The 21,854-nt window shown below is 49.8% G+C and overlaps 1 protein-coding gene across 1 annotated transcript in view; it reads right to left on the reverse strand.

Annotated features, from left to right (window-relative positions):
• Positions 1-21,854, reverse strand: part of FER1L5 (fer-1 like family member 5) — a 56,776-nt gene that overhangs the window by 27,311 nt on the left and 7,611 nt on the right. Inside the window, 17 exon segments of the mRNA XM_021088398.1 lie at positions 1,319-1,496; positions 3,538-3,666; positions 5,304-5,556; positions 5,651-5,694; positions 8,003-8,071; positions 8,684-8,736; positions 9,373-9,496; positions 9,735-9,850; positions 10,746-10,776; positions 12,953-13,003; positions 13,743-13,805; positions 14,932-15,128; positions 16,786-16,916; positions 18,238-18,374; positions 18,454-18,563; positions 19,272-19,326; positions 21,162-21,270. Of these exon segments, the coding sequence (XP_020944057.1) occupies positions 1,319-1,496; positions 3,538-3,666; positions 5,304-5,556; positions 5,651-5,694; positions 8,003-8,071; positions 8,684-8,736; positions 9,373-9,496; positions 9,735-9,850; positions 10,746-10,776; positions 12,953-13,003; positions 13,743-13,805; positions 14,932-15,128; positions 16,786-16,916; positions 18,238-18,374; positions 18,454-18,563; positions 19,272-19,326; positions 21,162-21,270 (1,850 nt within the window).

Raw genomic sequence — 21,854 nt, forward strand, 5'->3', positions numbered from 1 at the left:
TCATGGATACTAGTCAAGTTTGTTACTGTTGAGCCACAATGGGAACTCCTGTGTATATTTCTTAATTTGGGGGGGATGGCTGCACCTATGGCATACAAAAGTTCCCAGGCCAGAGACTGAACCTGTACCATGGCAGTGACAATGCTGGATCTTTAACCTACTGAGCCACCAGGAAACTCCTATATTTCTTAATTTAAAAACAAGTAGAGCACTATACTAAGTGAAAGAAACAGTCACCAAGAATCATATATTGTTTGATTCTATGTGTGAAATGTCTAGAAAACTGTAAAGACAAAGATTAGTGGTTGCCTACGGTCGGAAAGGTAGGGGAGAAATAGAGTGACTGCGAGTGGGTACCAGGGTTTATTTTGGGTGAAATGAAAATGTAAAATTGACCATGGTTAGGGAGTTCCCTGGTGGCTCAGCGGATTAAGTGTCTGGCCTTGTCACTGCTGTGGCTCTGGTTACTGCTGTGACACAGGTTTGATCCCTGGCCCGGGAACTTTAACATGCCACGATCATGGCCAAACAGAACTTGGCCATGGTTAGTTATACAATTCTGTGAATATACTAAAAACTATTGAATTGTACCCTTTACATGGATAAACTGTATAGTGACTGAATTATACTTCAATAAAGCTGATCTTTAAGGAAACAGGCAGACAAAGTAAGATGTATGGAAAAGCTCTCCAAGAGTGATGAGAGGGTGAAGCTGCAAGTGAGATAGTGTTTCTTGAGAGCAATGGTTCTCAAACTTCAGCCTGCATCCCAATCACCTGGAGGGCTTGTTAAAACAGACTGCTCTTCTGTTTTCTGATTCTGTAGGACTGAGCTGGGATGGAGAATCTGCATTTCTATCAGGTGATGCTGGTGGGGCTGGCCCAGGGACAGCACCCTGAGAAATATATACTGCCCAAGTGTCCTGTGAGTAGGTGATGAAAGGATGGATGGGTGGATGGGTGGCAGGTGAATGCATGAATGTGTGGATGAGTAGATTAATGGATGGATAGAAGGAAGGCAGGTGAGTAGTGGATGGATGGGTGGTCAGAGTAGTAGAAGAGGAGATGGAGTTGGGAAGGTAGTGCTGAGAAGGACTTGAAGTCAAAACCTTGTTTCATCTCTTGTTGTGGGTTCACCATCTACTAGCTGTGCAATGTTTGGCAGGTGACCTCACCTCCCTGACACTCATTTTCCTCCAGTGAAATGTGGGTTAATAGTGCCTAACAATGGCCCATGAACTAATACCCTTAAAAGGGCCAAGCATGGAACCCAGCATGCAGTGGCTGCTCTCAACTGCTTGGCTGGACCTGACTCTTACCATCGTATATCACCGGGCTGTACTGTGTGGTTGAGACGAGGGGCTTGTAACTCAGGTCCATCTTGTTTCCATAGTGGCCAATACTGACCTCGAATTGGATCAGATCCCTAAAGCTGGGCATCATGGTACAGGAAAGGAAGATGACGCACAGCCCATACTTTTGGCGGTTCTGCTGCTTCTGAAAGAGTAAAGCACCCCCCCCAAGACATGAACCAGGGAATGGACAAGGCTATAGAGACAGGCAGGGAGGCAAGCTCGAGGTGCTCTGTTGCTTTCAAAGGCCGCTTTTGCTTCTTTTGAGGATGATTGAGACCATCACTGATTTCCTGCCCCCTCTTAAAATCCTGCCTGGACTCCACTCACCTGGCTGATGAAGGGAAGTTTCTCCCATGACCTTCATCACCTGGCCAGCTCTGGTTCCTTCCCTTCCTGAAGTCAGGCAGGAGGACCTTCTCCAGAGTCAGGCTAGACTCTGAATTGCGGGCCCCCCCGCCCCCCGCCTTTCTGCCTAAACACCTGCCTTGGATGAGACCCAGTATGGGCAGGTGTGTGTGCTGGAGGAGGCACAGCCAGGCACACCTGGTCTTGGCTTTTCTCCAGCCCCCTCCTCCCACCATGAGCCCATCTGCTCGAGTCCTCCATCATGTTAGCCCCTCTCTCATTTTTTTTTAATCTTTTGTCTTTTTAGGGCCACACCCACGGCATATGGGGGTTCCCAGGCTAAAGGTTTAATTGGAGCTGTAGCTGCTGGCCTATGTCAAAGCCATAGCAATGCCAGATCCGAGCTGCGTCTGTGACCTACAACACAGCTCACAGCAATGCCAGATCCTTAACCCACTGAGCAAGGCCAGGGATCGAACTTGCAACCTCATGGTTCCTAGTTGGATTTGTCTCTGTTGCACACGACAGGAACTCCCCCTCTCTCATTTCTTTTGCCAACTTCTGCGCTGCTTTTGCATTCTCCCAAGCCTCTTCACTAGCTCAGGTCTCCCCTTTCTTAAAAAATTCCCTGGTGGGTTAAGGATCTGGCATTGTCACTACTGTGACATGGGTTTGATCTCTGGCCTGGAAACTTCTGCATGCCATGGGTACGGCTAAAAAAATGTAACTCTCCTCCTGCCCTCTGAGCCCTTTTGGCTGTGACCTGATCTTGTGTCCTTCAAGTCTTCACCCGCATTTCTATGCACCTGACTCTGTGGACTGAATGTAATGTCTCCCTCCTGGCCACCAGGGGCTGACATCTCTCCTGACTCAAGGTTACCAGCACCTTCCTAATAACCAGCGCACACTCCAGGGTCCTCATTCAGAGGGTTGACGGCTCCTTTCTGCAACTCTCCTCTCCGGAGGCTGGCTCTGTGCTCCCCTTTCTTGGATTCCTCCTCAGTCACCCTGCAAAATGCCCCCCTCCTCTTCTGCCATCAGAGGCTGTGCTGTCCTGATGGGCTCCAGCATCAGCGCCTTTCTCTCTTCATTCCCACCCGCTCCCCAGGCAATTCCTCCACACCCCAGGGAGATCCTGGTGTGATGGTGGCATCCTTGGGGACTGGTTTCTGTGGGGGTCTCGCAGGCACAGATTAAAGGTGGGATTCATCATCTCCTCTAGGCCTTTCCCTCTTTCGGGGAGCCCGTGCTGACACAGGTCCCCAGCTTCCCACCTCTCTGAGGCAGAAAGTGGGTGTCCGCCTCACTTATGACCTGTGGTCAGTGGCTCTGATGGCTGTTTCCCAGGGGTCTCTGGTACCCGCTCCTTCCTCTCCAGCTCCCCCACCACCACCCCACTCCCGTGATGTGTCCCCATTTCTCCTGAAGAAGTGGGTGACCCAATATACTCCCTTCCAATTTATTCCTAACACTGTGCCTTCTGCCCTCTCCTGCCTCAGTGGCCCTCTTTGGCCTTCAAGAAGAAATCCAGACTCCTTAGAACATCATTTCTCCTTAACTAGGTAACACATCCCTTAAACTGAAAGTTTGTCTTGCCTTTCCTGGGCCACCGCCCGCCCCCGCCCGACCTCCTGGGATCTGGCACAGCAGGAAGCCTGCACAGGGGCTTAGTAAAGACTCAGGCTGATTGAAGAAACCCCCGACACGTTCAGATGGCTGATCTGAAAGCGCCTCCACCCGTGGCCAGGGCCTCCTGCAGGGTCAAAAATGGGCCCCAGAGCCAGCTATGGTGGGCATAGGGGCTCTTTCCTCCTGGGGTACCTTTTTCCTGGGGTTACCTCCACACTGATCACGTCATGGGACAGATCCTTCATTATAGTGTCTTGATGGGATTTCATGTGGGTGATTATCTCTAGGAAGACTCGGCCTCGATAAGCTAAACCATCCTTAACAGCGTTGGGAATATTCTAGGGGAAACAAGAAAGAAAATGGTGAGAAAAGGGATGAGAAAAAGAGCAGGAGAGTCTACCCTGAAACCTTTGTAGCAAAGACAGGGTGATCCTGTAACTTCTTACCTAGGGCTGACCACATTCCCGAGGAGGAATTCTAGAAACCTCAATCATAGCCGTGCCTGGAAACCTCTGGGTCCTAAGCCCTCTTCTACACACTTAGGCCCACTCTTCCTCATCATGAATTCTACCTGTGGGCCCATCTGAAGTACCATCTCTGGTAAATGCTTCCTGCTTGGAAGGGACTGTGACAACTATTGAGTTATCCCATCCTGGCCAATCAGCTCAGGCCCCGACTCCTTGGCAACAGTGATTGGTCCAAGGGGAGCACCCATGACCAAAAAAGGTCAATTAGAAGGCTTCTCTGATGTGCTATATAGAGATGCAGATATACACACAATGGAATATTACTCATCCATAAAAAAGTATGAAATAATACCATTTGCAGCAACATGTATGGATGTAGAGATCATTGTACTAAGTGAAGTAAGTCAGAGAAAGACAAATACGTGCTATCAATTACATGTGGAATCTAAAATATGACACAAAGAACCACACCCAGTATCTTGGGATAGACTATAATGGAAGATAAAGGGAGTGTGTGTGTGTGTGCGTGTGTGTATATAAATATACATATGGCTGTGTCACTTTGCTATACAGCAGAAATTGGCACAACATTGTAAATCAACTATACTCTAATAAAAAATAAACTATGACACAAATGAACCTATTTACAAAACTGAAACATACTCACAGGCATAGACAATAGACTTGTGGTTGCCCAGGGGGAGGGGGAGGGAGTGGGAAGAATTGAGAGCGTGGGATTAGCAGATGTAAACTATTATATAGAGGATGGATAAACGACAAGGTTCTGCTGTAGAGCACAGGGAATTATAGTGTTTTGAAATATAGTTTATTTATAACGTTATCAAGGGTATAAAAAGAATATATAAACCGTAACGGACAAGGGTATAAAAAGAATATATAACTGAATCACTCTGCTTACAGCAGAAAGTAACATAACGTTATAAATAAACTATATTTCAAAAAAATTAAAAATGCTTCCCTGGCCTTCCCTATTAGAGGCTTCCGTGGCCATGTTTCCAGCCGGGAGGCAGGACTGCAGTAGGGAAGGATGAAGCTCAGGAAAGAGCAGAAGAGATGAAAGATGGGGTGAGGGCGGGCGAGCCTCCTAATGGCATTGGGATCCTGGCTTCTGCAGCCCTTCCTCACTCAGAGGTCCACCCCGGCCCCCTGCCCTTCTTTTGCCAGTTGGCTCTCTGATGTTTACCATACCTGTCTTGAATAGCCCAGTGCTTTCCCACATTTGCTTGCGCTATTTCTTCGGTCTCCTCTGTCCTTTCCACCTACTTACCCAAGGTCTCATCACGCCCTTTTCCTCAGTGAACGCCCAGAGCATGCCATCTGTCCCTTTCTTGTGCCGGGTTTCTATAGCCATTGATGCAAGTCCTCTACTAAAGTCTGGTGGACAGAAAACAGGGCCCGCTCCACCCTAGGCATTTCCTGGACCCCCGTGCCTTCCACATGGTTGGTTTTACCTCCATTGTTCCCTAGAGCTGACATGAGAAGCTTACAGAATCTTCTTCCTGGATCCTGAAAGGGGCCTTTTTACCCCCACGCAGAGTAAGGAAGGTGGGGCCAAAGCAGGGCAGGAAGCCTGAGTACATTCCTGGAGGAGGAGAGGGTGAGAGGGGCGGGGCCAGGTGGGGGAGGAGCAAGAGGTCGGGGGCGGGAGCTTGCTTGCCTTCTATTTCTGCTCCAGTGGATGAAATTTGGTTGAGGGACAGGCTGACTGTCCCAATCTCATCTTGGCACCTGTTCCTGGGGCTGGAGAGAAACACGCCCCTGCAGGCTGAGCCCCTGGCTTGGATCTGGTTTTCCCCTCCCGGGCATGTTTTCCAGCATCCACTCAACTGCTCACCAGTCTAAGACTCTGAGCTTGATGTAGCTGGAGAGGCAGGGCATCTGCAAGGGGCAAGGGAGAGGAGCAGTGGGTGACTGACCAGATGGCCTGGCGCTCGAGGAGACTGAGAGCCATTGGAAATTCCCAGGTCTGGGTCCGCCTGGCTCAGTTATCAGTGAGCCATTGAACCCCAGCCTGGGGGGACAGACCATGGGAGGTTAAAGACTTTTGGCTCTGGGTCCCCACTGCACCGGTCCTTTGGGAGGCTCTGGGAGAGGCTCCAGACCATGTCCCAGGATTGTATTGTATTCTTACTCTTAAAATGACCCCCTCAGAGTTCCCATCCTGGCTCAGCGGTAATGACCCTGACTAGTATCCAAGAGGATGGGAGTTCGATCTCTGGCCTCACACAGTGGGTTAAGGATCCAGTGTTGACATGAACTGAGATGTAGGTTGTAGACACGGATTAGATCTGACATTGCTGTGGCTGTGGTGTAGGCTGATTTTGTGGAAACTTCCATATGCAGCAGGTGTGGAGCTAAAAAAAAAAAAAAAAAAAAGAATAAAAAAAATGACTGCCTCACTGCATAATCTCCAGGAAGCAAGAGACGTGGGCCCACCTGGCTTGGGGACACCACGACTGCACATAGCCCTTCAGTCTGGAGGCACGTACACCAACCTCCTTAACCAAGTCCCAGGGGGAGGTCATAAGCCTGGAATGTCTTCCTTGCATTTACAAGTTGACCTTTAAACAGCAGGACATCTTTTTCCCCAAGAGTAAATCACAGTAGCTGCCACAGAAAGACCCTCTGGGTCAGAAAGGGAGGGGGCACTGGGCCATAATAAGTCCTGATACCATTCTTTGCCCTGGAATCCATCTTGACCCTATCAGAGAGGGTGCTGGGTCTGCTCAGTTATGAGAAATAAAACAACATAATTGGCCAAAGGGAAAAAAAGACCCTGTCCTATGTAAGGGATTTAAATCACCTGGTAAGGTCCTCATTCAGGGGACGCCCACACCTGCACTCTTCCTTTGGGTGTGTATTACTACTTTGCTTCTGCCTTAGAAAAACAAACTACTTCTGTGTGTGCTCTCCCACATGTTGTACTGTGTTTTTGAACAATAAACTTTGTGCTTCTTTTCAAAGTCTTTGCCTCCTGGAAACATTCTTGCTTTCACTGGGGGCAAGAATCAGGGTAATTCTTTTTTTTTCTTTTTTTGTCTTTTTAGGGCCGCACCCGTGGCATATGGAGGTTCCTAGATTAGGGGTCTAATCGGAGCTGTAGCTGCTGGCCTATACCACAGCCACAGCAATGCCAGATCTGAGCCACGTCTGTGACCTACACCACACAACCTCATGGCAATGCTAGATCCTTAACCCACTGAGTGAGACCAGGGATCCAACCCACATCCTCGTGGGTCCTAAGTCAGGTTCATTACCACTAAGCCACAAGGGAAACTCCCCTAAATTTTCTTTTTCTTTTTGCGGTCGCACCCATAGCATATGGAAGTTCCTGGGCCAGGGATTGAATCTAAGCTGCAGCTGCGGCAATGCCAGATCCTTTAACTCACAGCGCTGGGCCTGGGGACTGAACCTGCACCTCTTGGGGGACCCGAGCCGCTGCAGTTGACTCTTATCCCACTGTAGCACAGAAGAAACTCCTCATTAGCAAATTTCATGCCACATAAATGTAAGATATAAGAAAGCGACACACTCTATGGGTAGTCAAGAAGATACCACACAAATTTCACTCTCAAGTCACCTCTCAAAGTGTCTACTCTTATGTTGCACACAGCTCTTAGAAGCCTAGCATTGAGTCAGAAGGCCACCAAGGCTCTCCCAGGGCTTGGAAAAAACTGGCATCCACACAGCTGATGGGTGACTGAGAAGGGCTATGAAAATCTGACTACAGAACCCCCCAAAGAAGGGCACGTCAGGGCCATTTAATGTAGGAACAGCCCTGCACTGTGTGTAGCCCAGTACATAACTATGCTCCCATAGTGCCTCTAAGCCAGCAACAAAGAGCTGTAATTATATTCAGGCCATTTTGCCCAGAAGATAAGAAAATGCATAGTACAATTTATAATGAGTCCTGGAAGTGATTGTTTTGTTTTTAACGTAGGTAAAAGAGCATGTTTTAGGGTCTCTGGAAAGTTCAGTCTTAAGGCTCACTCCTTTCAAGTAAGGTTCTCTGTATTATGTCCCGGGCTTCCCTGTGCTCCCTATCAGTCAGAGCAACCCCCCACCCCCACCCCCGCTGTGCCTCACAGGCTCTGCTTTCCATCCATACCACCCCCACCCCACAAACACCCAAGCATCCCCTGCGTTCCGCAGGAGGATGGGCGAGGGTGTGACAGAACAGCAGTACCTGTATCCGGAAGGTCAGGATCTGGTTCCAAATTGGGGTGTCCGTCTGTGGCTGGACGTGTGTCTTCAGCTGGGAACATCCCAAAGCAGTGTCAGTGCCAGCTTGTCCCCTCCTCCCTCCACTGGTCTCACCCCCTAGCCCTTCTGATGGAGCCTCCAGCTTTCCTTGGGGTAAAGACCCCTTGACAGCTTCTCATCAGCTACAACTCCAGTCATTGGAGTGCCTCCTTAGATCTAGACTCTTTAACATTTTCCCTTAAGTTAGATTTCCATTGGCAAAATGCAACTGTGTATTCACAGACATTCATGGAATGTCAATAACTCTCTTGCCCAGAACCTTCAATTTTTAGGCCAAGAAACTGAGGCCCCAATGGGACAGTCCCAGATTCACTGTTGTGTATTTGGGGGCAAGTTGTTTCATTCACTCATTCACTCATCACGCCTTTGCATGTTTGGTTTTTGGCTGACATCTTCTCTAGGCAGGGCACTGGGCACTGGAGTCCACAGTGACTAAGCCAGGGCCTCCACCTTCACAGAGGCCCTGGTCCAGTGGGATCACATTACCCATAAATGGAAGAACTGGGATACAATTCCTGGAGTCCTCACCACCAACCCAGTCTTTTTCTTCACACTTTTTTCTAGGTGCCAATTTCTCTAAGCCTCAGACCCTTTTCACGCTTACCTTTTCCCCAACTAGTTCCACCTCCAACATAGGACTCACTAAGTGGTGTTTTGCTAAGACCAAGAAGTTAAAAGATTTCTGAGACAGCAGAATCTTTTCTTCGGGAGGAGGAAATGGGGAGGGGACAGAACAACTTAAAACCCTCCCCCATGATTTGGTTTGGTGGCCCCTGGGCAGACCCCACCCATCTCTGGTCTGTTTCCATGTGCTGCTGTGTGTCATGGCACACAGTCACAGCAGGGGTGGGGGTGGCACAGGGCACCATGAGTTGGCATCTGGGCAACAAAGACAGGGCAGGGGCATGTGCCCCCCCTTCTGTCTTTTTGTCTTTTTAGGGCCATGCCTGCAGTATATGAAGGTTCCCAGGCTAGGGGTTGAGTTGGAGCTATAGCTGCTGGCCTACACCACAGCTCACAGCAATGCTGGATCCTCAACCCACTGAGCGAGGCCAGGGATCGAACCCGCACCCTCATGGATACCAGTCAGGTTCGTTAACCACTGAGCCACGACAGCAACTCCCACATGGCCCATTTTAAAGGGGCCCTCATAAAACCATTCTTAGTGGATCAGTCTCCCCCTTTCCTCCCACCCCAAATCTTAGTGTCAAAATGGAACTGGGGAGCCAGAGGAGAACCAGGGTGCCAGCATGCAGGGACCCCCAGGGTGGCCCCCCTCCCACCCTGACTGACTGAGATGGAGATCCTCGGCGCAGTAGACGAAGAACTGCAAGCAGGCCATGCTGACCGGCACCACCGTTGACTTGAAGACCTGAGTTTCAGTGTCGCCAGCCTCATAGGCCAGCTTTTGATCTACCTGGAGAGACCAGAGAGCAGAGAAGGTCAAAGGATGGACAAGGCCAAGGCCACCTGACTGGGCTTCCCCAACTTTCCATTTGGCTGGGATAGGGATGGACAACCCTGCTGTGACACAGTGGACAAATAAGAGCAAGGGAAGAGCCATGGCCCCTCGGAGTAGGGGCTCAGGGGACCCCAAAGGAGCAGCCAGGGTAGAAAAGGTTCCTGGGGTGTTGCAGGAGGCGGGGTAGCCTCACCGGGGCCTGGTCTCCCACACCGAGGACACAGATGGTGACTTTCAGGTAGCCTCTCACACCACTGCTGGGTTCATTTGGCTGGCAGAGGCCTAACCATTTCCTTAGGAGAATGTGACCTGCAGAGGCAGAGGGCCCATGCGAGACCAGACCCCACCCCATCTCCATCCTCCTTCCCTGAAACCAGCCTTTGTTTCTGTAGGAGACGGGTGTGGAAACGGGGCTCGTGTACTCAGTTCCCAGCCAGGAACAGAGGAAAATGGGAGTCACTCTGAGCATAAAGCAAAGGCTGCCAGTTATTGCCTTTATGAAACAGGGACCTGGAGTTCCCATCATGGCACAGAGGAAACAAATGCAAATAGGAACCATGAGGTTGCAGGTTTGATCCCTGGCCTTGCTCAGTGGGTTAAGGATCCGGCGTTGCCGTGAGCTGTGGTGTAGGTTGCAGACGCGGCTCGGATCCCGCATTGCCGTGGCTCTGGGGTAGGCCGGCAGGTACAGATCCCATTAGACCCCTAGCCTGGGAACCTCCATATGCCTCAGGTGCGGCCCTAAAAAGACAAAAGACAAAAAAAAAAAAAAAAAAAAAAAGGAAACAGGAATCCCTCTTTCCTATCCTGTGAACCGAGAGTTGTTACTGTCCTGATCTGACAGGCAAGCATTTTCCCTAACCTCAAAGCCCAACCTCAACCTGGTACGTATGTTATGGCCAAGTCTCCTCAAACTTTAACACCCCGACACTGGCAGAAATAGAAATTCAACCCCAGGCAGCACCAAAACACTAGCATTTGACCAAAAGGGAGGCTTTTGATTTTTGATTTTTTTAAAGATATTATTATTAAACAAGATAATACACCATGAAGTACAGTCAAATATTATCAAGTTCAGAAAGTAACTCACCCCCCCAATACTCTCTCTGCAAATCTTTTGAACATATGGGGATTTTGAGGTGATTTCAACACCTGACTTGGTTTTTCTCAGAAGACACTTGTATTTCCAACAACTGTTACCTACCTGGAGAGTGGTAGATAAACCCGATATCTGTCTGAAAAGAGTAGAGGAAAGACTAGTCAGCGCCTTCAGCCAAGATTCCTAATACCAGCCAACTTAATGACCACCTGTTTGAGCACTTGTCCTGCCCTAACTCCTTTGTTTTTTTTTTTTTTTAAAGGCACCACGGGCAGCATATAGAAGTTCCTGAGCTAGTGGTCAAATCTAAGCAACAGCTGCCAGCCTACACCGCTGCCACAGTAATGCAGGATTTGAGCCGCATCTATGACCTATACCACAGCTCATGGCAATGCCCGATCCTTAACCCACTGAGCAAGACCAGGGATTGAACTTGCATCTTCATGGATACTAGTCGGATTCGTTTCCCCTGCACCACAATGGGAACTCCCAGCTCTTTGAAAAATGCTGTTAAGAAAATGAAAGGAGAAGTTCCCTTTGTGGCTCAGTGGTAACAAATCCGACTAGTATCCATGAGGATGTGGGTTCAATACCTGGCATGGCTCAGTGGGGTAAGGATCCCATGTGGCTGTGGCACAGGTCGGCAGCTGCAGCTCTGATTGAACCCCTAGCCTGGGAAACTCCATATGCTGCAGGTACGGCCCTAAAAACAATAATAATAATAAAGCAAAAAATAAAACGACGTGACGTCTGAGATTTGATTCAAAATGATTCTGTGGGGGAGACAAAGTGGGCCCAGTGTAGATAAAACATGATTACATAATTGACAATATGCATTGGTGAAGATGAGTGAGGATACCTGGATTCATAATATCATGCTCTCCGCTTTTGTGTAGATTTGAGATTTTCCAAAAAAGTTACGTGTGTGTATACACACACACACACACACACACCCTTTTTTTTTTTTTTTTTTTTTGGCTTTTTAGGGCTGCACCTGCGGTATGGAGCTTCCCAGGCTAGGGGTCCAATCCAAAGTACAGCCACCGGCCTACGCCACAGCCACAGCAATGCAGGATCCGAGCCGTGTCTGTGACCTACACCTCAGCTTATGGCAACACCAGATCCTTAATCCACTGAGCGAGGCCAGGGATGGAACCTGCAGCCTCATGGTTCCTAGTTGGATTTGTTTCCATTGCACCACAACTGGAACTTCCTATATATATATATGTATATATATATTTTTTAATTAAAAAAGCTCAGGTTTTTCTCTGACCTCTATAGTTTACTCAACAATAATCATTGGTCATTGTCTGGAAAGTGCACAGTGGCCTTTTTCAAAAGGACATTTTTGACCTCCTGCCATCTGACTTTTCTAGAATTTCTTCATTTCTAAGCCTGTGCTGCTGCTTTGAGGGCTGGGTGGGGAAGGGGGAGGTCATGACTGTTCATCTGCTTATTATTAGCAGTGAGAAAGAAACCTTAGTTTGATTTGTCCTAAATGTGTCTTTCCCAAGGGTCAAGCCCTTTTCCTTGGGTTGCCAGATTTAGCAAATAAAAATACAGATGCCACTTAAATCAGAATTGCAGATAAACAGTGAGTACTTTTTTTTAGTATACATAGGTCCCCAGCAATATTTCATGAGGAGCCATGAAATATTGCTGGGGACCTATTTGGGACATACTTATCTTTAAAAAGTATCTTGTGGAGTTCCCACTGATTCTTGGTTAAGAATCAAACTGCAGCTGTTCAGATTCAATCCCCAGTCTGGCAAGTGGTTTAAAGGATACAGCCTTGTCACATAGACTGCAGGTGCAGCTTGTCTTTTTGTCCTTTTAGGGCTGCACTTGTGGCATATGTTGGTTCCCAGGCTAGGGGTCGAATTGGAGCTACAGCTGCCGGCCACAGGCATAGCCACGGCCACAGCAATGTGGGATACGAGCTGCATCTGCGACCTACCCCACAGCTCATGACAACGCCGGATCCTGAACCCAATGAGCAAGGCCAGGGATTGAACCCTCATCCTCACGGATGCTAGTCGGGTTCGTTAACCACTGAACCACGATAGAAACTCCAAATGTTGCATACTTCAATCCTCACCATGACTCTGGGTTGAGTATATTATTATCCCCATTTTACAGATGAGGAAAAAGAGGCTCTGAATCATTTGTCTAAACCATCCAGTTGGTGGGTGGATCCAAATCTGGATACTTCTGCATGAAAATCCAAGTCCTTTCCTCTAGACTCGGTCATGGAGCCCAGAATGGGTCTCTGTAAGGGTTTCACCAAACCTCCTCCTCCAACTAGTGCTCACCTGGAATCTCCCGATCTCTGCATTGACTCTCGACATTGTGGAATTTATCACCTGCAGGGAAGTTCCCAGAAAGATCTCAGTTATCAACAATCCCAACCACCAACCTCATGGGAGGATTTGTAAGGCACATCCGGATTCTCTAGGGTTTACTCAGAGCTTCCTAAGGGGTGTCACTTCCACGTAGGCTTTATCATTTAATTCTCAGAGGAGCCCTGTGAGGTTCAGGTTTTTAGCTCCATTTTACAGATGCAAAAATTGATCAGAGAGGACAATTCACTTGGTCTCCACAAAGCACACTGTCGCACTTTACTCTCGCCACTGACTGCACACTGTCCTGGCCATTTCCCAAGAACATGTCAACTCTTCAAGGGGAAGGGAAAGGCCTTGCTCTCTTTGGCCTTGTGCTAGGTGCATAGAGGCACTTGATAAACACATGTTACCATTGTTCCTGGGCTCCCTTGAGTCTGAGAATGGAATGTCGCATGTGAAGGGTCTGTTGGTGGCATGAGAATCTTGGCACATGAGAAAGGGCTGCTTTGTTCACCTTGCAGCTGAGCTCAGGACTTATCACTTGGCATTCCAAAACATTTGTTGGATGAAAGAATGAATGAATGAATGAATGAATGTGGCATCTGGGCTGCTGGGGTGAAGAAGGTGGCAGAAATGCCACCTTGGGGTCAAAAGATCATGGGAAGTAACTTTGGCTCTAAGGGTGGGTCTGGGGGTGCTGAAGCACTTTCCAGAATTGAGGTGGGAAAAGAAAATGGATCCATCTCGTCTGGCTCCTCACCTGGATTAAGATGGTCTCATCGAAGAATTTTGCTGGAACCTCATAAAAATTCTGGAAGAAGATCTGAAACAGACATACTGGGGGTGAGGGTACAAGGCCTTTCTTCCACCAGTTCCCCCAGGGACTCAGCCAGCCTGAAGCCTCAGAATGACAGACTTCTGCTCAGTTGTTGGCCCATTTCAATGACCTTCATCTCACTCTCACCCCCACGTGTCTCCTACAGGAGCAGAGGCTGCCAGGTCCTGAGGGTTTTCTGTCCTCAAAAGGTGGGGGAGGGGATCCCTGGAGGACTTGGAGGAGTGGCATAAGGCCCAGCTAGCTGTCCTACTGTGGAGATTTCAGCCTCTGCCTCCTTCTAGATCACACTGTCAGTCCACGGCACCCCCACTTCCGGCTGTCGCCAGAACCTCCTTCCCCAGTGACAAACTGGCCCTATCACTCTCCTGCTTGAGTCCCCCCATGGCGCCCAAGTTCCATGGCGGGGGCGGGGAGCGCATTTTGCCGGCTCCCCTCCAGCCAGGCCCCGCCCCTATTGTTCTAGCCAACCGGTCCTGCTGCTTCCCCTTCCAGGCCTCTGAGATCTGTTCCCTTCTGAATTATCTTTCCCCACCTGTCTCTCTTTCCCTGATAGAGGGAAGCCTCCAAGTTTCGGGAACCTTCTTTGAGTCCTCTCCACCCACTGCTCCTGCCCCCATCTGCTTTCATTTTTTCTTTGTTGGTCTAGTCGCCAATTAATTCAACAAGTATTGACTGAGTTCCTCCTCTGTCAGACACAATGCTACAACGCGGGGCTCCAGCAGTGATAAGGTGTGCGCCTGGCCTGCGTTTTGAGGCTGCAGGAATGGCCCTCCCAGATCCCTCTTCACCTCAGGCTTGCCTCATCGTCTTGGTTTATATTTTCACACGCTCTTTGGGTGGGGGTGGGTGAGGGGGAGACACCCCCAGACCAACGACACCCGCCCACCCCCACCCCGCACAGACCACTGGCTCTGCAAATGCAGAGGACTGAGAATTGCTCTGTATTCCTGGTGCCAAGCCCTCTGTGCCCAGTAAGTGTTTGTGGAGCAAAAAATGAAAGCAGCTGAGTCAGGGAGCAAGCCTGCCAGCTGCCAGCAGGAAATGCCCAGCCCTCGAACGGCCCACTTGGCTCAAGTGCCTTGTTGGGTGGTGAAGGGCATGTGCCACCCACCTCATTGAAGAAAGGGTTGTTCCCCATCTTGATCCGAGTGTGGTGCTGATAGCCTCCGATGAGCACCTTCACCACTGCCTTGATGTCGTTGCCCAGGAGCTGCCGGGCTTCGAACACCTTCACTCGGACCTGCAGAGGAGAAGACAGGGGAGCCTGACGTTGGGGGCCTGGGCTCCGCTCCTCCATCCGGTACTTTTCTGGGTGAAAGAACAGTATGTTCTAATAAGAAACATCTGTGGATGGAGAGCGGCCTCCCCCACCCTATGGGCCCTGGGAAGGCCCTGGCTCTTTGGGTTTCTTCTTTAGACAACTGTCACCTTTGCATTGCCCCTCCTTTTTTTTCTTTTCTTGTTTTTTGGTTTGTTTTTGTTTTTTTTTTTTTAACAGCACACCTGAAGCATATGGAAGTTCCCAGGCTAGGAGTCCAATCAGAGCTGCAGCTGCCATCCTGCACCACAGCCACAGCAGTGCCAGATCTGAGCTTCATCTGAGGCCTACACTACAACTTGAGGCAATCCTGGATTCTTTTTTTTTTTTTTTTTTTTTTGTCTTTTTGCCATTTCTTGGACCACTCCCACGGCATATGGAGGTTCCCAGGGTAGGGGTCGAATTGGAGCTGTAGCCACCAGCCTACGCCAGAGCCACAGCAATGCGGGATCTGAGCTGCATCTGCAACCTACACCGCAGCTCACGGCAACGCTGGATCATTAACCCACTGAGCAAGGCCAGGGATCGAACCTGCAACCTCATGGTTCTTAGTCGGATTCATTAACCACTGCGCCACGACGGGAACTCCAAGACAATCCTGGATTCTCAACCCACTGAGCGATGCTGGGGGTCAAACTGGAATCCTCGTGGACACTATGGCGGGTTCTTAACCCGATGGGCCACAATGGGAACTCCCATTTTGCCCTTTTCATCTTATGTGAACTTAGGGTTTTTTTGTGTGGTATGGATTTGTTACAGAATAAAGTCAGACCTTTCTCTGTATGTTCTTTTTTATATTTGCCTATGACGTTTTTAAGGAATCGAACATTTTAAAGTTCTATGCAGATGGAGTTCCTGTCGTGGCTCAGTAGTTAACGAACCCAACTGGTAACTGAGGTTGTGGGTTCAATCCCTGGCTTCGCTCAGTGGGTTAAGGATCTGGAGTTGCTGTAAACTGTGGTGTAGGTCACAGAAGCGGTTTGGATCCTGCATTGCTGTGGCTGTGGTGTAGGCTGGTAGCTGTAGCTCTGATTCGACCCCTAGCCTGGAAACATCTGTATGCCTTGGGTGCAGCTCTAAAAAGCAAAAAAAAAAAAGCAAAAAAAAAAAAAATTATGCAGTTGAATTATCTGTGATTTGATCTCTGATTTGTGGTTTTCTTCTGCATTTTTTTTTTTAATTAAGAGCTGCACCTGTGGCATGTGGAAGTTCCCATGTCAAGGGTTGAATTGGAGCTGCCAATGCCACTCTATACCACAGCCACGGCAATGCAGGATCTGAGCTGCATCTGTGACCTACACCGAAGCTTGCGGCAGCACCAGATGCTTAACCCCGACTGAGCAAGGCCAGGAATTGAACCTGCTTCGTTATAGAGACAACATCAATTCCTTAACCCCTGAGCTACAGTAGGAACTCCTCTTCTACTTTTATATACTTTCCTGAAACTCAGCAAAGGGACTATGACACCTGAGCCTAGAATTATATATAAGGTGGGGCAGGGGGAAGAGCCCTGTAAGACCCAGGCTGGCTAGGGTCTGGGGAAGGAATGGGAGATGGCAGTGGCCGGGGGGCACAGTTACGGGAGCTTGTCATGGCTAGAATTAGTAAACAACATGCATCTCTCACAGCCTAGGCCGTGGGTCTGACCATTCTCCAGGAGGCCCCCTGCATCTCCGTCAAATCTGAGTCTCTTCAGGGACTGATACCCATGCAGATAACCCACGATCAGAGACAAGAGTGGCCAAAGCAGGCAATCAGCCCCCGTGTCAGACTTTGCCCTAAGCACGAGCACAGAGGAAAGGCTGTGACATGGGCACATTGACCTTGTGTCCTGTGGCAAATTGACCTTGTGAAGAGGGACTGGGCCCATGGGAAAGGGAAGGGACTCCACAGGAGGCGACAGCATGTGCGAAGTCCTAGTGGGAGGAGGTCTTGAGAATGGGGACGGTAAGTTGTCTAGGATGTTAAAGCAGGTTTGGCAGAGAACAGGGGCAGTGGACAGAGTAGCTTGGAGGCAAGGCTTGGGTTATCAAGGGCCTGGGAAGCCATTAGAAGGAGTTTGGATTTTGTCCTGAGAACACTGAGTATCCTTGTTTTTAAGAACATTTTTAGGAGTTTCCATTGTGGCTCAGCGGTGACAAACCCAACTAGTACCCATGAATATGCAGGGTCAATCCCTGGACTTGCTCAGGGGGTTAAGGACCCATGTTGCCATGAGCTGTGGTGCAGGTCACAGATGTGGCTCAGATCTGATGTTGCTGTGGCTGTGGTGTAGGCCAGTGGCTGAAGCTCTGATTAGACCCCTAGCCTGGGAACCTCCATATGCCACAGGTGTGGCCCTAAAAATAAAACAAACAAACAAACAAAAAAAAAACAAAGAGAATATTTTTAGGTATATGATAAGAATGACATCCTTTTTTGGGGGGAGCCTCATAGGCAATATTCAGAAATTCCTCGGCTGGGGATGGAAACTGGGCCACAGCAGTGACAATGCAGGATCCTTAACACACTGAGCCACCAGGGAAACTCCAAGAATGGCAACCATGAAAGGCCACTTTGGAGTTTCCTGGTGGCCGAGTGGTTAAGGACTTGTCATAGTCACTGCTGTGGCTTGGGTTTGATCCTGGAGTTTGAGAGGAGCCTATGGAGGTGGTCCAAGGAAGCAATGATGATGGGACAGGGATGGAAGAGGCAATGGAAAAATGAGTGCGGTCAGGTGATGTTAGGGGCTAGGACTTGTCCGTGGACTGGGTGCGGGGGGTGGTTGAAGAAGAGAGGCAGCCAAGGATGACTCCCAGTCTCCCTGGCAAGCCACAGGCTGGGGACAGGGACAACCCTGGCAGAAACGTTTGGACACAGACTTGAGATCAGAGGGCAGATAGTAAGCCATGGTATGGGGGTTCCAAAATTCGCATTGGAACCTGGGGACCTTCCCCCAGATCCCCTCCAATGCTCCTCAGCTTCTCCCATGCAGCTAAGGTCACCTTGCCCATGGCTGGCCTTGTGTTGCCCACCCTCCTAAGGACTCTGAAGGGCAAGGTCCCGGCCTCTGCTCTGCCTCCCAGTTTGCCAGATCCTGGAGGGCACAGCCCACAGCACCTCCTGTTGCCTCTCTGCTGCCTCGCATCAGCATCAGCCACATGCAGAAGTTCCCCAGAATGGCCCCTGGAGAAGCAGGGGATGTGGTTATCGGAGGACTTGTGGCCCAGTCTGAGGCTCCGACCTTCCACCATGACCTTGTGGAGAGGCAGGGATGGCCTGTGCACGGTGAGGGGGTTGGGAAATCACATGGATTTGCATTCTGGACGGCCTCACCTGAAAGTGCTGAGGCTTTGGGGACAGAGTCTTGTTCACGGTGGGACTGGGGAACATCCATTTCTGCCTGGCCACCTCTTGAGCAGTTATGGCCAGGAGGCCTTCGTCGCCTGTGGAAACACAGTCCAGGGAGGGCCTTCAGAGCCTGGGGCTCAGGATACTTGGAAACATTTCATCCTTCTATCCCCAGTGACCAGCTCCCAACTAAAATCATGGCTAAGGAGTTCCTGTTGTGGCTCAGCCAGTTAAGAACCCAACAAGTAACCATGAGGATGTGGGTTTGATTCCTGGCCTTGCTCAGTGGGTTAAGGATCCAGTGTTGCTGTGAGCTGCAGTGTAGTTTGCAGATGTGGCTTGGATCCAGTGTTGTTGTGGCTGTGATGTAGACTGGCAGCTGCAGCTCTAATTTGACCCCTAGCCTGGAAACTTCCATATGCTGCAGGTGTGGCCATATCAATAAATACATAAATAAAATCATGGCAAAAAAGCCCTGATCGGGGAATATGTTTCCTAGCACACTTCCATGTGTTTCCCCCCACCTTCAGTAACCCTGGGCCTCACAATTTACATATGTGGGCTCAGAGATGGTCATCTTTGCCTCCCTCTGCAGCCCATTGGGGGATGGACCTTATGTCTAGAGACGACAAGTGGACATACTGGAGGATATGTGACCTCAGCCAGGTGTCTGAGATCTGGCCTATAGACCTAACCTGGTCAAGTCCTTCTGCAGGCCTCAAGGGATGAGTGTCAAAGGTCCTTAAGAGCCCATCTAGCTAAGCTTGGGGAAGGGCAGAGCTAAGCCCCATGGAAGCACATACCTATCTTCTCTATATCCTTGTAGGTCATGTGGGCCACCTGTAGGGTGACAGTGCACTGCAAGGCAAAGGAAGGGGGGCTGTAAGTTCCCGCAATCCTTGGTCAAGTCACAGCACTGGAGCCTGGCCTAGTCTGGCCCAGCTGGGACCATGCCCAGTCCTGGGTGGAGTGATGCTGGGCTCAGGGCCACAGGACAGGAGCCTGTGCAGTCTGGGATGGAGGGCAGTTTTCAACTGGGGGGGGAGAGAGCAAGGTGGTTTTTTTGTTTTTGTTTTTGTTTTTTTGCTTTTTAGGGCAGCACCCATGACATATGGAAGTTCCCAGGCTAGGGGTTGAATTGGAGATGTAGCTGCTGGCCTACACCACAGTCACAACAACATTGGATCGAAGCCGCATCTGTGACCTGTGTTGCAGCTTGCAGCAACGCCAGATCCTTAACCCACAGAGGGAGGCCAGGGATTGAACCTGCATCCTCATGGATACTAGTCTGGTCCTTAACCTGCCGAGCCACTATGGAAACTCCCAAGAGATTGAGTTTGAAGGACAGGGGAGGCACATGGCAGTGGTGGTGACAGAAAAGGATGCAGCAGGGTGGGGAAGAGAGAGAGAGAGGTCACTTGGGAGCAGTCTAGAATCACTGATGCTAAAGTCCTAGCCCAACATCTCATGACCTCATGTGGGGACTTCAGCAAACACCTCTTAGGTGACCTCCTGCCTCCAAGGCTCTCACTGCCCGTCCATCTGCCAGACCATTGTCAGAATCGACCACTAAACATTCTTTAATTGCCTTAAACTATCAGAGTAAAGTCACAACTCATCAGCCTAGGCCCTTCACCTCTGGCCCCTGGCCACTTACCTAGTCTCAGCCCACCTCCATGCTCCTTCTTCCCCACCCCTGGGTACCAGCAGGGCAGGCTGCCTCTTTCTCCCTCCAGCCTTCACAGGTACACCTCATACCCCTCCCTGGGACTGTCTTCCTTTCCTTTCCACTGGGCAACCCATGCCCTGTCTGAAAAACCACGTATAAAAATGGAAACTTGATCCACAGTCTGCAGTAAACAGCCCAGGGAACCAACCTGTTATCTATAGTAACCAGCCCAGGAAGTCAGCCTGCTGTGAGCTAGACTTCCAGGAAGTCAGATCTTTAGCAAAAATTGGCCTCAAACAGCCAGGATTTGACGAATAACTAATAGCTCCCCTAATTTTTGTCCCCCCTTCTAGCTTAGGATCAATGGGAAGAAGTCAAGCATCTAGGATGCCCTGCTGTTAGTTGCTCCCCTTACAGCTTCCCCGCACCAACAGTCTCCAATTGGGGCACCCCTGAAAGCCTTCCCTTTTTTTCCTGCCATAAAGCTTTCCCCCTCCTCTACCTGCCTTTGAGTCTCTCTCAAAACCAAGTGATGGTGGCTGACTCTGGCTAAATAGCAAGCTCAAAACAAACCACATTTGCTTATTCTTGTCTGGTTGGTCTTCAAGTATTTCTGCATGTCTTAATCACCTCTAGGTGGAATCATTCACTCCCTCTAGACGTCAGTAAAATACCTTCACCTGCCCTGGGACATGTGTGCTGGAGCACTTGTCGCTGTGAGTGGCACCTCACAGCCAACAGATGTGGGCTTCATTCAGTTTTGTATCCCAGGCCTAGCACAGTTACTGATACCGGTGAATCAACTAGACACTCAAGCCAAATGAGTGCATGAAGAGTGGAGGCATGGGCGGGTGGATGGATGGCGGGATGGTTGAGTTGGGGAGATGGTGGTAGTTTGATGGAGCCCCCAGGGGCAGATAGTGCTCTCTGGGTTGGGGGACACTGGGCCCCTGCTGGAGCAGAGTGGCTTAGCTTCATCAGCTGCCTGTGCTTCGTCATCCACCCTTCCTGGGGCCCAACTCACGTCTGTGGGTTTCATAGAGTGGTTGAGCAGAGTCAGGTCCTTCACGAAAAGAACCTCACTTGGTTTCTTCACCAAGGGCTTGAGAAGTACTGTGGCCAGGCCAATGAACCTGGGGAGACAAGGCGCAGGTGTGAGATCCTGAGCCAGGGGAAAGGGTGTCATTCTTTAGCCCAGGCACGACTTTATCTAGAGGTGTCTCCTCCAGGATGTGCTGTCCATAGAGGCTGAAGGAAGGATGGATGCAGTGATGGAGAACATCCACCAGAGGGCTCAGGCTCTCAACCCTTGGGAATTGGCTTTGGGGTTTCCCTTGTGGTGGGCACCCCAGTCCCTGGCTGTGCCCTGCCCAGCCCCTCCCAGAATCTCTGCTCCCATAATCCTCTGGAATGGGAACTGTGCTAAGTAACAGCTGATTGGACTAGAGGTGGACACTTGACCAAAGCTGGGCCAATCAGGTTCTCTGTCCTAGGATTTTTTGACCTGGGATGCCTTAGCTTCAGTCTCCATGGGGCATTAGAAATGGGCTGTGATGAGAAGCCAGGGTTGGGTAGAGAGAGACAGAGATTTGACATCCTATGCCTTCAGAAGAGACAGAACTACTCCTGGATTCTCACTTTCCTAGTTCCAGTTGATCTATTTGCTCTTCCACAAATCCTCCACTTTTTTTTTCTTTTTTCTTTTTTTGCATTATTT

Source organism: Sus scrofa, chromosome 3, assembly GCF_000003025.6.
Source record: "Sus scrofa isolate TJ Tabasco breed Duroc chromosome 3, Sscrofa11.1, whole genome shotgun sequence".
Lineage (NCBI taxonomy): Eukaryota > Metazoa > Chordata > Mammalia > Artiodactyla > Suidae > Sus > Sus scrofa.